This window comes from Watersipora subatra, chromosome 7 (genome assembly GCF_963576615.1).
Source record: "Watersipora subatra chromosome 7, tzWatSuba1.1, whole genome shotgun sequence".
Classification (NCBI taxonomy): domain Eukaryota; kingdom Metazoa; phylum Bryozoa; class Gymnolaemata; order Cheilostomatida; family Watersiporidae; genus Watersipora; species Watersipora subatra.
This window is the reverse complement of record NC_088714.1, coordinates 16,516,087-16,532,937: the sequence shown is the minus strand read 5'-3', so window position 1 is coordinate 16,532,937 and position 16,851 is coordinate 16,516,087. Positions and strand designations below refer to the sequence as shown.

Here is a 16,851-nt window from a genome sequence, read left to right as displayed (position 1 = left end):
AGGTCCATGGTACCGGATTAATTTACTGATGTGGGGAATTCTTGTAGACGCTTATTTAGAGAAGAGGCGCTATCTATATATGCTGCTGTGACAGTCTCACTATTACATATTTTTCTTTGACCTGTTGTGTAATTTTGGAATCGTGCTTCTATTGTCTGCCGTTTAACTTCTTGACTCATCTCGCCTTTACATATCTCCCTATATCGCACCTAGTGCTTTTGTAAATAATCTAACCACGGATTATATTTACAGCACCAGAATCTACGCCTGCACCAACCATCACTGCTCTTTCTAGCTCCGCCTTAATTGTGCAATGGGCGGAGCCTAGTATTGCTCAGATCAATGGTTTGGTTACCATCTATAGGCTACTTCAAGTCTTCAACACTGACCCTGTGACTCACCCCTTTGACCCGCCCACATTTACTCAGGTATGCTTCATTTACATTCACACGCTTTATTGCTGTCTCGAGTACTCTCTGTATGACATCAGTGATCCTAGCAGTAGTGACCATAGCGTGGTAATAAGAGGTTGTTTTATAAAAACTGAAATTAGCATCTTGAACATATCTTTATTATTCGCTGGGCTAGCATGATAGCAGGTGTTGGCATAATTTTAAATATACCGCCCACTTTAAATATACCGCCCACTTTAAATATACCGCCCACTTTAAATATACCGCCCACTTTAAATATACCGCCCACTTTAAATATACCGCCCACTTTAAATATACCGCCCACTTTAAATATACCGCCCACTTTAAATATACCGCCCACTTTAAATATACCGCCCACTTTAAATATACCGCCCACTTTAAATATACCGCCCACTTTAAATATACCGCCCACTTTAAATATACCGCCCACTTTAAATATACCGCCCACTTTAAATATACCTCCACCTTAAATATACCGCCCACTTTAAATATACCGCCCACTTTAAATATACCGCCCACTTTAAATATACCGCCCACTTTAAATATACCGCCCACTTTAGCCTTGAATTAAATGCACCGTGGTGTGTGATAGCTATTGGTTGTGGACATACCTTATTGTATCTATAATATGTTGTTTAATTATTATTTCATTGCTGCTAGACTGCCAAAAAATACCAAGTTGTAAGTGAAAAAACTTGACAATGAATTGGTAATTCTATAGCGCTGACATTTCAAAAGTGCTGTCAAATTACAACATTGTCACTATTCTCCTATACTACAGTATTAGTTTCACTGCTGCCGATAATCTAGATCTAGCTTCAGTACATTTTCTTCTTAGATGTTTGGAGCTTTTTTGCATGCTTGTCATGACCTCTATAACAGGATTGTTTAGTGGCATCAACAGTTCTTCAATACCATCCAGTCATTAGTGTAACACTGCAAATGAGTTGACTGTTATTTTTACTAGCTCTAAATAGATCGGCTGTCAGCTCTACTAGAATAGGCATAAAACTTTCAGGATAGATAGGACAACTACTACAATTACAAATAGTCAAACTAATAAAATTGTCTACTTTATGGATTTTGCATTTTGGGTTAAACATATCGCACGCAACTTGCTTACAGAATATTGCAAATCAATTTTTTCCCTTTGTCATTGAATCGAGTGTATAAGAAACCTTATGTTGACAACCTTTGAGAGGAAGGTAACTCCAAAGCCATGTCAAAGAGTTACATGTAGTTGGCCACATTAAGCTGCTAATAAATATGGTGAACAATTATATTCTATAGTTAGTAGTTACCGTGATGTTTTCCATCTATGCAGGTGTCAGTATTCAAAGCAACTTCATGTTCATTCCTCATAGTATCCTGCTGCTTGTTGTAGGAGATATACAGTAGCAGGGATGTTAGAGAATATACGGTAACGGATCTCCCACCATACAGCACCAACAAGTTCATAGTTCAAGTATGCAACTCAGTGGGTTGTGTGGACAGTGAGGCTGTGACAGCGCTTACATTGCCTGCAGGTAGCTATGGTCCTATGTTGACAAGGCTGGGTAGTGCCCTAAATAGTATAGTACCGCTCATGGTCCTACGTTGACAAGGCTGGGTAGCGCCCTAAATAGTATAATACCTCTCATGGTCCTACATTGAAAAGGCTGGGTAGTGCCCTAAATAGTATAGTACCGCTCATGGTCCTACGTTGACAAGGCAGGGTAGTGCCCTAAATTATAGTACTGCTCATGCTTGTTTATAATCCTCATAGTTAGTTTAGTTTGCATGTCGTACAGCTTAAGAACAAATCTATGATATTTATTAATGTGCGACAATAGTGGGTGTTGCTGGGCATATTTGACTGTTCAGTATAACTGTAGCTACATACCCATGAAACACTTGTCTAAGACATGGAGTATAGATTCATGCGTGCTACATACAGCGATACCCCTCTGATATCACACCTTATTAACAAATAAACATAAAATAAACATAATAAATAAACATAAAATAAAACATTGATTGTTGGTTTTCTCAAGTGATTAGGTAGTTCTTGAAGGAATGCGTTTTCAAATACTAATGCTTCTACTATTGTTGGACAAAGAGAAAAAGCAGTGAATATTGATGATGACTCTGGGGCCACCCATCTTTTAATGTTGAAGCTGGAAACAACTGAAGCGAAGTGGAAATTGTTGTATTGTCTGTGTAAGCGTGATTTGTACTCTATCTGGTTAGTACACATTGACCGTTTATTGTCACCAGCGATTATAAAGAACATAGCTAACAGGTAAGAATCGCATAAAGTAACTGCCACTAGTTAATAAGTCCATAGCTATAAGTCATGAGGCGATTACGCAATTAAAGCACTACTAGAAGAAAGCGTGGACTGCACAGCTAATAAACTACCACCCACAACATGAATATATAAACACACAAATGATACATGCTAATATGTATCAGAAATTCTATCCATTAGGCATCAACTCCTTCAGCCAATTGCAGATACATAATTTACTTATCTTCTGACATAGACCAGCACGCTATTGCTATAAATATTGTAACTGCATCTTGTGTCTATTGGCCGTGCAGGCTCCGATTTCATTAGTACTTTAGACCAGTTTATCTGTTCTTCGCTTTTAGCGCTATTTATTATTGATGAACCCAACTATTTACTGCACTAAATAATATGTCCAATGATTTCTGGTTGCAGTTCCTACACCAACCAGCTTATCAACGATGATGCCGTTAAAAAGGTGTAAAAATTTGAACGTTTGCAGTTAACGGTGGAAATAGTATTTTTTATTCAAGCTGAAGACTCGCTTTCAACTTCATAAACTAGACAGCTTGTGAACTATCAGGACTTTGTTGCAGCTCCAAGCTCTCCTCGAGATCCAGTGGTAATTTCCCTTAACGCTACGAGTCTCCTTCTCACTTGGGAGGAACCCGCAGACCTAAATGGTCCTCCACCCTCCTACTCGGTTATGCAGTCTCCAGTGTCCTTCAGTGTACCATCTCCTCGGGTGGAGGAAGGAAAAAGATGTTCTGGTGGTGGATACTATATCTTCCCCTCCAACACTCTACCACAGAATGTGCCATTCACAGGTCACAGCCTTTTGCAAGTTATTCATCAGCAACTATTTCTACTTAGCTGGTAGCTTTAGTCACATATCATTAAGCTATTACAGTAGACACTGCTATAACGTCAACCCATAATGTAAAATTCACATAAAGTAAAGAATTTATGTGAAAATTTTGCTTTGCATTACATAATAAATTCTGTATAATGTAAAGAGTCAAGTTGATGCAAGTTTTTAAATTTGATTTGAATAAGGAAAGTCCCATTAGTTTGCCTTGAAAATAGTTTAATTTTATTTTTTATCTGTTTGAAAGGCTGAAGGGGTGAGCTTGGGACGATCTTAGAATAAATTAAGCAATTTACGTGTACTTTACTGGTCGTATAACATATAATCCCAATAATGTAGACATTCGCGAAATTGATTACTAATAGGGGGGCTCACTGTATTAAAGCTCTTCTCTGAGTAGTTTTACTCTAGTTCCCGAACTATTTTCTAGTAAGCGAATATGAGTAATCTGTTTTTAATGAGTCTTGTTTGGTTGCAAAAGAGGTTACTGACAAGAGATTCAGCAAGACCAGTTGAATTGTAGTTGACTTTTTGAGATTAATTTTCTCTCTCTTGAGTTTATGACTATGATCCAACTCATTTAGTGTAAACAAAAGCTACACATAATGGTTTTCAAGAACTTCAGTATCCTTCTCTGAATCTGATGGCAATGTAGCCTTAGTGATAAGTGAGGCACTAAACTGCATTAGAGAGTCAGACACGCGTACCTCTGTTGACTAGAAGTCACCTTTGTTTGAGCCAACAGTCTCCTGCGTGAGAGTTTGATGTTTACCCGAGTACCTCACATTAGCTGATAGTACGCACAGCGAGCTTGATTACTTTTAGGTTTCAGCTTATGGTTTAGGACTACTCAGTCAGAAGGACTGATACTTCTTCTCACCTCTGCTGGTAATCAGGAGGAATTTGTGCTGGTACAGATGAAAGATGGCCTGCCATGGTTTCTCTTTGATCCTCAAGGTATGCTGCTTTTCAGAAAGATTTAAGTTTGTTTTCATTCAACTCTTTTGCTAGGAACTCCTTTTCAACATTTGGCCTTAGTACCTACGCAAAAACTATGATTATGGATCAAAAAATATGATCACGGTTTACAGTTAGCAGATCAAATTAAATTTTTGGCACAATAAATTTAGGATATCGGGTTATCATTTTTTTAAAAAGAAAACGAACCAGTTAGTTTTATTACTCAAAATTCACAGCATAATATTGCTGTTTTCAATTTTTTTTCTCTTGTTGACTTTAGATATATGAAAAATAAATTTAAATGGTCACCTAAACATTTTCTGCCTGTGAAATTCTTCAACATTGGGCCTCAAATATCATAGCTATACTTTATATTAGAGTATGTGGGTCCGCGTTTTGGTCTAACTGCAAAAATGATAGCATTTTTCAAGCCGGTTTCTTGAAACTAAAAAAATATTAAACATGGCTTTTGTTTGTCAAATGCATTGTTTTTTGTGCAGAATTTTCTGTTTGATTCAAACAGGTGAGTCACAAGGTCAGTGTTGAAGACTTGAAGTAGCTTTCTGTTGCTTCCAAACAACCTTCAGTCTAAAGCTCTATGACAGAAACTAGCTTTTACAGCAGAAATACCGCGTGTACGTCAGCAAAAATTTTGTAGTGAAAGAATTAAAGTTTATGTACTCTTATTATACTAAGTGTGCATAAGCCTTGTGTGTACACACTTAGTTTACTCATTGTTGTATGCTTATTAGTTGATAAACTTTACGGATATAGTACAATCGTCTCCTCTGCTCTTTATGCAAATCTTTTAAACCTTTTGCATGATGCTCAGGATAATAATATTTCAGGTTGTGTTATAACCGTCGGTATAGACACACAGGGGGATTTTAATTTGAGCTATTCAGATGGTTTGTGGCATCACATGGAGGTAAGCAGGGATGGTACAGCGGGAACCCTCGCTCTTGATGGAACTATGACTGGTATGTACTCTTTTTCGGTACCCACTTCACTCGTATGTTGATCTGCTGCTTCTCTGTTAGACTTCAGCAGTATTCTAGAACTTGATTCTGTGGTTTTTCACTTTTCAGGACATGTGCAAGGAGACTGTGCTACAGGAACCATAATTGGTGGTAACACCGGGGTGTACATCGGAGGACTTCCAAAAGATTTTGTTTTCACCAATGAGGATCTAAGGCTACAAGTGGGTATTGAGTGTGAGCTAAGGATTTCAGCATGGATAGCTTTAGCTCTAGTCATCCGGTCGTTCTTTAACGATGTACTACGTACTCTGACTATGTAAACTGTTTTGCTTTGGCGTCTATTATATATATAATATAATACAAATTATTTTTATATATATTCTGCTATATTATTTATCGGGCAGTCAATCATTTTTATTAAAAAAATGTTTCACAAATGGTGCCACACAAAAATAAATAAAAAGAAGATATTGCCCTGTAGTGCCATAAACACAATAACACAAATTTATACAAGGAAGACTTGAAACTATTATATATGTATATCTCCTGATCTTATGTGCAGGTTACTAGACAGAGTTTCACCGGTTGTATCAAGGATGTTCAGCTACTAACTCAAGCGACTCCCCGAGAAATATGGACTCGTCTTGACTGGTCCTCCGCCATTGCTAAGAAAGACAGTTATCCTGAATGGTATGGCTGTCCGTCAGCTTTAGAGCCGTTGTCTGCCCATTTCCAAGGTCAAGGTAAGGAAGACACTTAGCTGGGTTGAGTCTGAGTTGTACGAACCTGACTCAAATTCTAAGGGCGTCACTTTTTGTATTGTCAGCTTACTCCTAATTACCTGTCAGTTTATTGAAGGAATGTTTCTCCATTGCGTAGTTTTAGCAGGTTTCTACTTCTCTATCTGTTTATATGTATGATAAACAATTCTGCTGCATACCCATTTAGCAATTAATTCATTGATTTATAAATAATTTGTGAACATTATTTTATTATCGTGGCATAAGATGAAAGCTGAAGATAACAAATATAATGATTCAGTAGCATTATTATTGCAAATTTCATATAGGCTTATAGTAGGATCTAGTGACATCATCACTATGTGTATTGGTACATATGAATATGTGTATCTCAGATTCTTGTGGCCTATATCAAATAGACAAACAGTCATATCAAGAGTAATGCATGTAGACAACCTCACCATCAAGGCAAGGTTTCACTCATATTTAGTGTCAGGCTAATCATCTCATATCCAATATTTCCAGCATGCCTTAATTTCAATGTAACTTTATCCCAACGTCTTGCAACGTTCTCTGAATGATAAATTGGGTAGTATTTAATGAGAGAGCCATTTTTTCCAGGTTATTAAAATGGGTACATTCATGTGGCTGGCTACCCACCATGAGTCATTTGTGTTACTCGGGGAACCAAATGCGATGTATGAACTCTCTTGTTTTGACTGTCTGACCAGTTTTGCCTTTAAATGTTACTGATATTTTGTTACAGTTGTATTTCTAGTTCTTTGCATTAAATCTGCCATCGAAAGCCCTGACTGCAATTTCCATAGATATAATAAACTATTATATCTATTATGTTGTTATTATATATTATTATATATATTATGATATATATTATTATATATATTATTATATGTTATTATTATATCTATTATGTTTATTATATCTATGGCAATTTCTATCTCATTGCTGTTACATTGTTAGCAAAATATTTTATAGACTGTTTATTCAGGGCAACTCGCTAGTGTATAATTAGTTCATAGCATTTTTTTCTATGAGCCTGCTCTCATGTTAATTTATTTGTTTACATTATGACAGGAAAATTTATTATTTTCACTGACATCACTTGTTTATAGAGGCAAGGTCTATTCAGTGAGAGGCATTAAGTTTCTCTCCTCGGTATATTAATGTGCTCTCGAAGCAACAACAGAGATTGTCTCAAGCACAGGTAATACTATAAGTGTATCAACCTCTCTTTCAGGGTGGCTGGAGCTAAGCACCCCGATGCATCTACAGAATAGCAGCAGCATAGACATCGAGCTCAGCCTTAGAACCGAGTATACAGATGGTCTTCTCTTTGTGATCTTTGACAATGAAGAGTTCTTCTATGCGATGGTCTCCCAAGGAGCAGTAGTGCTAACTTATGAAAACTTCTCTGTTGCCCTTACCCTTAGCGAATTGAATGTCTGCGGGGGACAGTGGTCGCCTCTCAAACTCGTCAAAGTTAGTGTCACCATTCAGTTCCTGTGTTATTGTCGGTAAACCGTCCGCTCAACTTGTCACTATGGCGTGATGCTATGGTTAACTACATAGTTGTATTGCCTGTCATAGTGCAGCAATATCAATATAATTTTAATGGCTGCATACATTAAATTGATGAAAATTTGTAAAATGTACAAGATTATTAGATGAACATGGTAGTTTTAGAGCCTAAAAAGATGACATATTGTTAGCTGACAGCATCAGTTTTTCTGTTCAACTCAAAAAGCTAATAGACAGGCATGTTAGACAGTAAATGAAAATATGCAGAAATGACAACTCCCAATTATGATGGCATAAAATAGCAGTTGCAGTATCAAAATTTGCTAATATTCAGAGATGATAACTCCTAATTAAGTGTATGGCAACCAATGACCATTACACAAATATTGTAGTGCATACATTTAGGACATTCAGCTAAAAGCTTTGCGTGAACATTTCACTGAATGTTGCTGTTTGACAACCTTGTGACGCTGATACGCAGGAATATATGAACCCGCGTGGTTATGCAGAGAAAATAGCACTTTGTAATCTTTGTAACAGAATGAAGCTTCAAAACTGCTTACTGGCTCGGTCTGCACTGTTGATGCATATTTTGTATGTATTCATAAATTAGCTTTGATGCAGGGATCAAGGTTAAGTTAATCACCAGTGAAACATTAGAACTGGCGGGTATTACTTTGTGTGGTTATCAGGAATCTGTGAGCTTCTTTTAAGACATTTTCCAATGAAGCGTTAATTGAAGTGCAAGAAATTAAAGAATAGTTTGCTTGATTAGACAAAAATCCTTTCTTGTTAGTAGCATGATATCATGAAAAGGACACTGATTTAACGTAGAAAACTTGGCCATCTAATTATTAAGAGAAACAAACTCACGTCAACTGTAAATATCTCCATTAATATGATATAGGCAACCTCTGTGTAGCACAAATTGGTTTATATTGATGTGCTAGCAGTACAGCAAAATGAAAGGAATATCCTGGAAAGATTCCGATAACTGATCATAATAACAATTCTGAACAATGTTAAAACCTTAAAAGGTGTGTGCAATAGAAAGATGGAACTCTATTTTGATAGCCTGACACCTAAAATAGGCACAAAGATTTAGCAAAACCATTTGTGCAGTTTGCTAACCAGCAGTCAGAGAGGGACATTTTGGTAGGGATGATAAGAGGAAAACAGAAACTAATGTGCACATGCAGGCAAAAATCAGTTTCATAGTTGAATGGCCTCCATTTTGTGTTTCTGTTTTGCCATTTTCTTGTTCAGTTAAATGCCGTCAGTTGTGGTGAAAAACATTTCATCGTATGTTACATCATGGGATGTTCGCAGAAACACAACATGGCTTATCCTATAATTATTTCACTGCATAACCATTCTGTGCAATTTACCGTACTTTTCGGATTATAAACTGCACCCCTATATAAGCCGCATCTGCTTTATTTTTCAAAAAACGATAATAAAACAACACATAGGCCGCACCTTTGTATAGGCCGCAGAACTCAGGACGGTGCTTTTTAACGCGGTACCAACTTTGCCATTTAAAACGAAACAGTGCCTAACGGCACTGTTTCGTATTTACCGACGCTTTTTAACCTAGTGCCTAACGGAACAGTACCGTTAGGCATTGTATCGCATTTTCTTTCACCGCTAGAGGCACACTAATCGGAGATTCTGGTTAATGCGCCATAGCCGTGAAAGAAAAATCCACAGAAGCGCCGCACTTTTACATAAGTCGCATGTCTCAAATCGTCAGAAACAAGCAGCGGCTGATAGTCCGAAAAGTACGGTACATTGTATATCTACGAGTGTACTCTAGATTATGCAAATATATATATATATATACACATGTATATGTGTGTGCGCGCACCAATTTCTCACTTTTACTCGTGTTGTTCCAAGCCTATTAAACATTATTCTTGATGCATGCGCAAGATATGTGCAGTTACAGCAAACATGTATGCCATATATGTTTTTATAGACTGAGAGCCAACTATCCATCAGCACCGCAGGTTACCATAAAGTAATCAATATATCTACAATTCGGACTGGCTTCAAACTTTCTCCCAGCATCTACTTGGGTGGTCTGCCACCCAATTCAAAAGCTTCTCAAATGGCCATGACCTACAAGCTTGATTTATCCACTCCATTCAGCGGATGTTTCGCTAATTTGTCAATCAATAGCAGGTCTGTCGTATGAATCATTGTTTTCATTCCAAGTGGATGGAGTTTCAATCCCTTCATGTATACTAGTACAGAGCATCCTGTACCAGAGATGGGCACTCGAGTTAACATGCTTGCTTGAGCAAACCTTACGGCTTGAGTTGCAAATGAATCGAATTGATTTGCTTATATCTTGTACTCAATATTGAATTGAATCGACACACCCTACCAGTAAAATTGAATTGATTTGGCTCTTCACTGTCAACATAGATGGTTTGACTCAATTCTTTATTTTCAAAACAGCAAAACAGCTCGAGGCAAAGTGCGTCAATGCTTCGCTTTATTATACTTGTATCTATGATTATTACTCAGCTAACAAAAATCCATGCCAGTCGGTGATATCCTAAATAAACCAATGTTATTTGATGCTCGCCAAAGGAAAGCTGTCAGTGCAGTCGTGTTACCAGCTGCTCATGCTTCCACAAACCTTGGCATCACTGCGACATATTTTATTGGTCCATATTATACACTACGCACTAATATAGTATACTTCTGTGGTTTGTCTATGGAAAAGCTACTGAAAGCCTTCATAACAGCTCATGTATATCATTTATTCTGGCAGAAAGCTATAACAACCCGCTTTAGTACCTATGCAAAAACATTGATCACGAATCACAGAGTTAACAGATTCACCCAAAACTTTACCGCAATTAATTTAGGATATTTTTTTATCATTTTGCCAAAAAAGGAACCAGCTAATTATTCTTTTACCCGGAATTCACAGCAGAAAATCTCAGTTTCAAATTTTTCGATTTTCTGCTTAGGATAGATGAAAAGAAAAATTGCAAACAATGGCCTAAACATATTTCTGCGAGTGAAATTCTTCAACACTGAACCTACAGCGTACCATATACTTCTACGTGTAAGCTGATTCTTGAACGCAAAATCTTTTTAACCAATTTTAGGGATCCTGCTTATAAGTGCATAACTGTGATTGAAAGCAAACAAAATGACATTATGCTAACTTAATTCCAACCAAGCTAAGCATGCGGCTGGTAGTCTATTACTTGTACCTTTTCAGCCTCTTCATGACTACCATGGGTAGCAAATTGAGCGTGTTCCAAGTCAGACGAGTTATCACTATTAATATGGTTTTATGGCATCATTATTTTTATTGCTAAAACTGAAATAATCACTGTCACTAGTACTATTGCTTGATAGACAACCATCAAAAGTCCATTGATCTACAACTAGTGAAAACTCTGTACCTGTAATGCGTCTGATCATTGCAAAGAACAAATAGCTATAAAAATTTGCTTTTTGAAAAGCTAAACTGAGGTCAACGTGCGATGCAAACCTGTTTCCCATTGGCTCAACGCAACGAGATGATTGTTTCCTTTCGATTAAGCGGAAACTTGATACGCTAATGATATAACTACTCACCAATCAGAAATTTTTTGTACTAAGTCTGCGAAGGCTGACCCATTTCCGCAACTTTTTGCTTTGATCGGTACGTGCGGCATGTTACCATTTATAGGGTCAGCTTATATGCGAGTTCTTATTTTATTTCAAGACTGTTTTTCTAGGGTCGGCTTATACGCGAGATAGGCTTATATCCGGGGATATATGCTAAAGTATTTTTGACGATAATATTATTATATTAGTGTGTTTCTGCATTTTGGTCAAACTGCAAAAACGATAGCGTTTTCCTTTTGCTCGCGGTTTCAGTAAATTACAAAAATATTCAACATTGCTTTTGTTTGTCAATTGCGTTGATTCCTGAATAAATCTTTTGCCTGTAGTTAAGTTAGTGATTGTGGTTTGTTGTTATTTTGATATTTTGCCATAAGTCAATTTTTGAAAATAATTGATAGAGAATTGATTTTGTTTATTTGGGTGAATTGAGTTGATTAATTAAAGTTAGGATAGCTAGAGAATTAAGAATTGAATTGTGGTGTTTTGCGCTTAAATACTGAATTGAATCGATTTTCACATGACTTATGATGCAAAAGAATTGGGAATTGATTTGTTCATCGCTTGATGAGAATTGAATTGAGTCATTTTTAAAGCCTTAAATAGAAGTCTACCAGGTACTCTCAGGTTCACGAGTTATTATTGCTTTCTATAGATGTAGTGCGCAAGCAGTTCCAAGAATACTTGTTTTTTCTCAAGAGCATCACAATTTCTCTGCTTACAGACAGCGTCAAATGTATGTTTCAATCTATAAAGTTTTTGTAGGCCGATCGATATGCATCGATTCATGCGGAGTTACATGGCTATCAATTTTGACGGGTGTCCTTCTACACAGTCTTTGTCTGAGGTTTGCAGACCGGCTCCTGAGACAATGCTTCTGGCCAGTAATAAGAACATAAACTCTAGCTATGTGTACGGCCTGCGCCCCTTCACCGGTTAGAGTTCTAATTTCATTTGCATTTTGTTGTTATCACAGCACTGATATAACTCCATCCTGATGATGAACAAAGCATTATCTGAAATCTTGAAGGTGTTCCATAGGAATATTGTGCAGATTTAACACACCCTTTATCACTGACTGCAAACAATTGCTTTATCAATTTTGTCTGATTTCTAATGTAATAATATGCATGATTTTGGGTTTTCAATTTTTCATTAATAATCATTGGTTAGGAAATGTAGGCCAAAGGAAATGTGAATATAATCTCTAACTTGGGGCAGCACTAAAAAGGAGTGGATGAAAAAAAAATTATCACATTCTCATTCCAGCAAATAAAAAATAAACTTAATGAATATGATCTCAGCTCACAACGCTATATAATTTTTGTCTCCGGTGTGACCTGTCGCACTAAGTGTGATGTCTTAGGTGACTTATGAAGACCAGGCTTTAGTGACTAAAAGGCTACTTTAGTAGAGAAGGAAGAAGCATATTATAATACTAGGAATAGTTGACACTGCATAGCTCTTTTGGATTTTAGTTAACAATTACTACATTTAGTAGCTCAATGGCGGCCACGAAAGTTGGCTAAAATTCATCTGCTTACATAGATGTTAGGCATATGAGTTGTTAAGAGAGGATGGGTGATTAAACAAGTAAATAAGATTATTTTCATTTCCATTCATATTTAGTATCAGTTTGCCTTGAAGGCTGATTTGGTTTACACTATATTGCCGTATGTCGGCGTTAATCCCAGTCATGGAAATAATGAAATGATAGTTTACAGCAGCATCTGTCACGAAAGAAAATTTAGATCGGGCAAACTGCGACAGCCAATCACCAGCCGAAGTGGTGCACATGGCACAGGCTAGTTTATGCTTGGTGAACTATCAGGACAATTTAACAGCTGCAATATTTTCCGACATATCAGGGTTGTTTCGATGATGTCATCGGTTTATAATGCACATAGTCGACTATTAATTGCCGAGAGGACAACCCTCGACATCTGGTGATATAGTGTGAACCAGCCTTTAGTCTGCTTTTAGCATCTTACATCTGGCTCTGCTATATGATGCCACAGAAATTTAGTTGTAGATCTCTGATAGCGACACTTTCTCTGATAATCTATCTGATGTAGTCGTGATTCCATGCGTATTCTTTTATGCTTTCACTTGGACCTGGTTGTGCTATTGTAGAATATCTCTATCAGATCATGGCATCTAACTCGGCTGGATCATCGCATACTGACTGGTTGATGGGGGTAACAAGGGAAGCCCCTCCCTCTGGTGTACAAGCGCCGTACTACGCTGAGGCTACAAGTGGTTATACTATAGGTATGTTTTCAGGTATAACATACGCGAGTGGGAAGCTTCTTATTTGTAAGCAAGTATGAAAAATAAAGTAGATAGTTTATAAATAGCGCACCGCAGTTAGTGGAGCCATTCATGACCCATTTAATAGTTTTCCGCTTTTCGAATGATGTTGTCAGCAAAGGTTAAAGCTATGGTGCACATGAGTCCAATGTGGAAGTTTTTCTACTCTCAATATATTTATTAAAGATGAACCTGTACAACATTTTAGTTGATTTTGTCAGAAAGTATCAGTGTTTTTCTATTATTTGTGATTGTTTGTGATATTTGAGGTTATCTGACTGCCAGGATGTTTCAAGATTAAAATCTACAAAACTTGATCGGGGTTAAAACCCCCAGAGCTAGCGAGTGCATGATTATGACATGTAGAGTTGCGAAGAGTCCAACAGAATAGAGGCGCGTAACTCTGGAGCTTGAAAGCAATTGCCGATACCAGCTATAGCAATGATAACAGCTAGTGAAGTCATTTCACACGTATTTCTCTTCCGAGCAGTTTGGCCACAATTGGGCTTTATCGATTTTAACTTGGAAACATCCTGACAGTCAGATCACCTCAAACATCAAAAACATCAACAAATTATAGAAAAATATCTATACTTTCTAATAAAATTTACTAAAATTTTGTGCAAGTTCATTTTTAAGGTTGAGAGTTTTATGGTTGCTTTCTGAACTGACTGTTTTATGTGTTGAGAGCCAATCAGACAGAAACTAGTAACTGTCTTGCTTGTGATTGGTTATCAAATGGAACCTGCAAAGTTCATGCATTGCGTTTTCATCTTACTGCTAAAATATGTTTGTTCAAGATATATCTATTGCTTTTTTAAACCTGTGTTTTTCACTGTACAGAATGTCACTACAAAATTAAACACGCTATCACATGATGGAGATTACTAGCAGCATCTGCGGTAAATTTGTTACCTAGTATTCAAGAAGAAATTCAGTTAATCGGTTAATGCAGACAACAAGTTAACACCTATCATTGTCAAAGTAGGAATCAGGAATGTCACTGTCTAGTTTTCTGAGCTGTTCTACTGGTTTTTATTCTGTTTTACATCAGATGTTGGATGGATCCACCCCAGCGGCAGCACTGGACTGGTGTATATGTACATACTGCGAGCTTATGACCAGCTTAGGGCTAACGAAGTCATAGAAATGACATTCTATGGCTCAAACATGCTGACAGGTAAGACTGCTGATGCTTGTATGGTTTGCTGTGGGCGTGTCAGAGTGTTATGACTATCCCTCAGTGTGCCGATATGTCCAGTTTAAGCAAGCATAGTTGTGTCGTGTGGTTGCAGCCTTTATCAATATGTGCCGATGCTTTGCAACATCAGCGTTATCATGGTGGCAGAGATGATGTCCCCTGTCTCACGCTATGGCATATTTGCTATTAAACTATAATACTATGATATGGAAAACTTTCACGCCTTATCCCATATTGTAGGTGTTCTAAATAAAACTAGACCACACACGAATTACACTATTCACTTGGAGGCATGCACTGCAGGTGGTTGCACTGAGAGCACCTCTGGAATCTATGTCAAGGTACCTATTTTTTTCAATTTAGACTTAGTTTGGGGCCAATGCGAGTGTTAATTTATAGTAGTTTTAGGTATTCGACTATAAGGGTGTCAAATCTAACGAATCGTGTGTGCTTATGATCTAAGTAAAGGCAACTCTTAATAGTTCAGACTAAAACAGACTGGGCCATGTCCGTAAATAAACAAAAGTCTGGACATTGAGAATTTGGTACTGTACTGTACATTGAACCGCCAATATTGTCCCGCACACATACTCCTAGACTACAGTTTAGTACAATATGCACAAACAGTATATATGAGAGAGTAAAATATGCGATAGACTTGACGATAAAAAAATGTAAAAATCGACGGAAGCTCCTGACAGACCTGGACATATCGTCGGCTCACATGAGAACGCGTTGTCATAGCAACTTGAAATTTTGTGACAACACTCCGGAGGTGTTTCCCAGCGAACGTTGCAATGGGTTTTTCCATCGTGCAAATATGCAAGTGTATACAACTCTATTCCGGGAACTTTTGGATCAGACCTCGTACGTCGTTTTCTCTCTCTCAAGTGCGATAAGAGGAAAAGCGATATTTTTAAGGTTAACCATGAGATGCGCATGATTCAAATCGAATTTGAAAATTTGCACCCATTTCACTCATTATGCTTTATAGAATTCTTTAAGTAGTAGAAGCCAAAAACTTTACATAAATTCTATATGTTATTTGAAATTTACGTTATAGGAGCATCTACTGTATTGTACTTTGGGTGTAGGGTAAAACAGTGGCTCAAACTTGACGTTGTTTGTTTTAAAACTCAGATATAGGAGCAACAAAAAAGCGAAGTTTAGCTGTAGTTTATTTCTTTAGGCTTTCCACTTCTACCTGCTGCCATTATGTATTTGCATGAAAAGGGATATCATGATCTGTCATTGAGTAATTTTCTATTGGAAAAATGGAGGATGTGACACACCCCTTAGCGTTATAACATAACTACGGATTTACCAACTTGTCTTGGTAATTGTCTCAGAAATGGCTCATCGTCACTCTCTCATCTATTCAGACTCTAGAGGAAAGACCTGAGGGAGTACAGCCTCCATTTGTTATCAGTAATGGACCGACTTATATCTATATCGGACTCCTGGATCCAGTCTACCCAAATGGCGTAATAACAGGCTATGAACTTTACTTTGGAGTTGTGTTACTATACAATGGAACAGGAATGAGCTATAACTACACAAACCTTCAGGTAAATGCTTTCCTCTCTCTATTCAGCATGTAGTGGCCATTTGAATTCAATATTAAACCTTCCTTCAGGTTGTAGGATTTTATGGTTTCTTCTGAAGGCATATGGACAAGGTAGTCGCTCGAATTGTGAACTCTTCCTGAGTCATAGATGCTGACATTGCAGACTTAGGTTAGAGAGTAAACTGTACTTGATTGGCTGCTGAACAAGTGCTTATGTGCCAGTTTATTTAGGTCAGACTAGCCGGTCAATGTTGTACAATACAACTAGTCCTCGTTCAAGGAATGGTAATTCGTCTTAGGAAATCCATGGATAAATGAACTTGCTGTTAAATAGGTTAGGCTATTTCATC

General features: G+C 37.4%; 1 protein-coding gene across 1 annotated transcript in view; it reads left to right on the top strand.

Annotated features, from left to right (window-relative positions):
• Positions 1 to 16,851, top strand: part of LOC137400473 (usherin-like) — a 108,377-nt gene that overhangs the window by 27,125 nt on the left and 64,401 nt on the right. Inside the window, 14 exon segments of the mRNA XM_068086797.1 lie at positions 253 to 428; positions 1,819 to 1,960; positions 3,300 to 3,530; positions 4,397 to 4,528; positions 5,380 to 5,511; positions 5,620 to 5,732; positions 6,074 to 6,254; positions 7,510 to 7,751; positions 9,769 to 9,974; positions 12,189 to 12,358; positions 13,557 to 13,694; positions 14,788 to 14,913; positions 15,175 to 15,275; positions 16,317 to 16,502. Coding sequence (XP_067942898.1) covers positions 253 to 428; positions 1,819 to 1,960; positions 3,300 to 3,530; positions 4,397 to 4,528; positions 5,380 to 5,511; positions 5,620 to 5,732; positions 6,074 to 6,254; positions 7,510 to 7,751; positions 9,769 to 9,974; positions 12,189 to 12,358; positions 13,557 to 13,694; positions 14,788 to 14,913; positions 15,175 to 15,275; positions 16,317 to 16,502 — 2,276 coding nt within the window.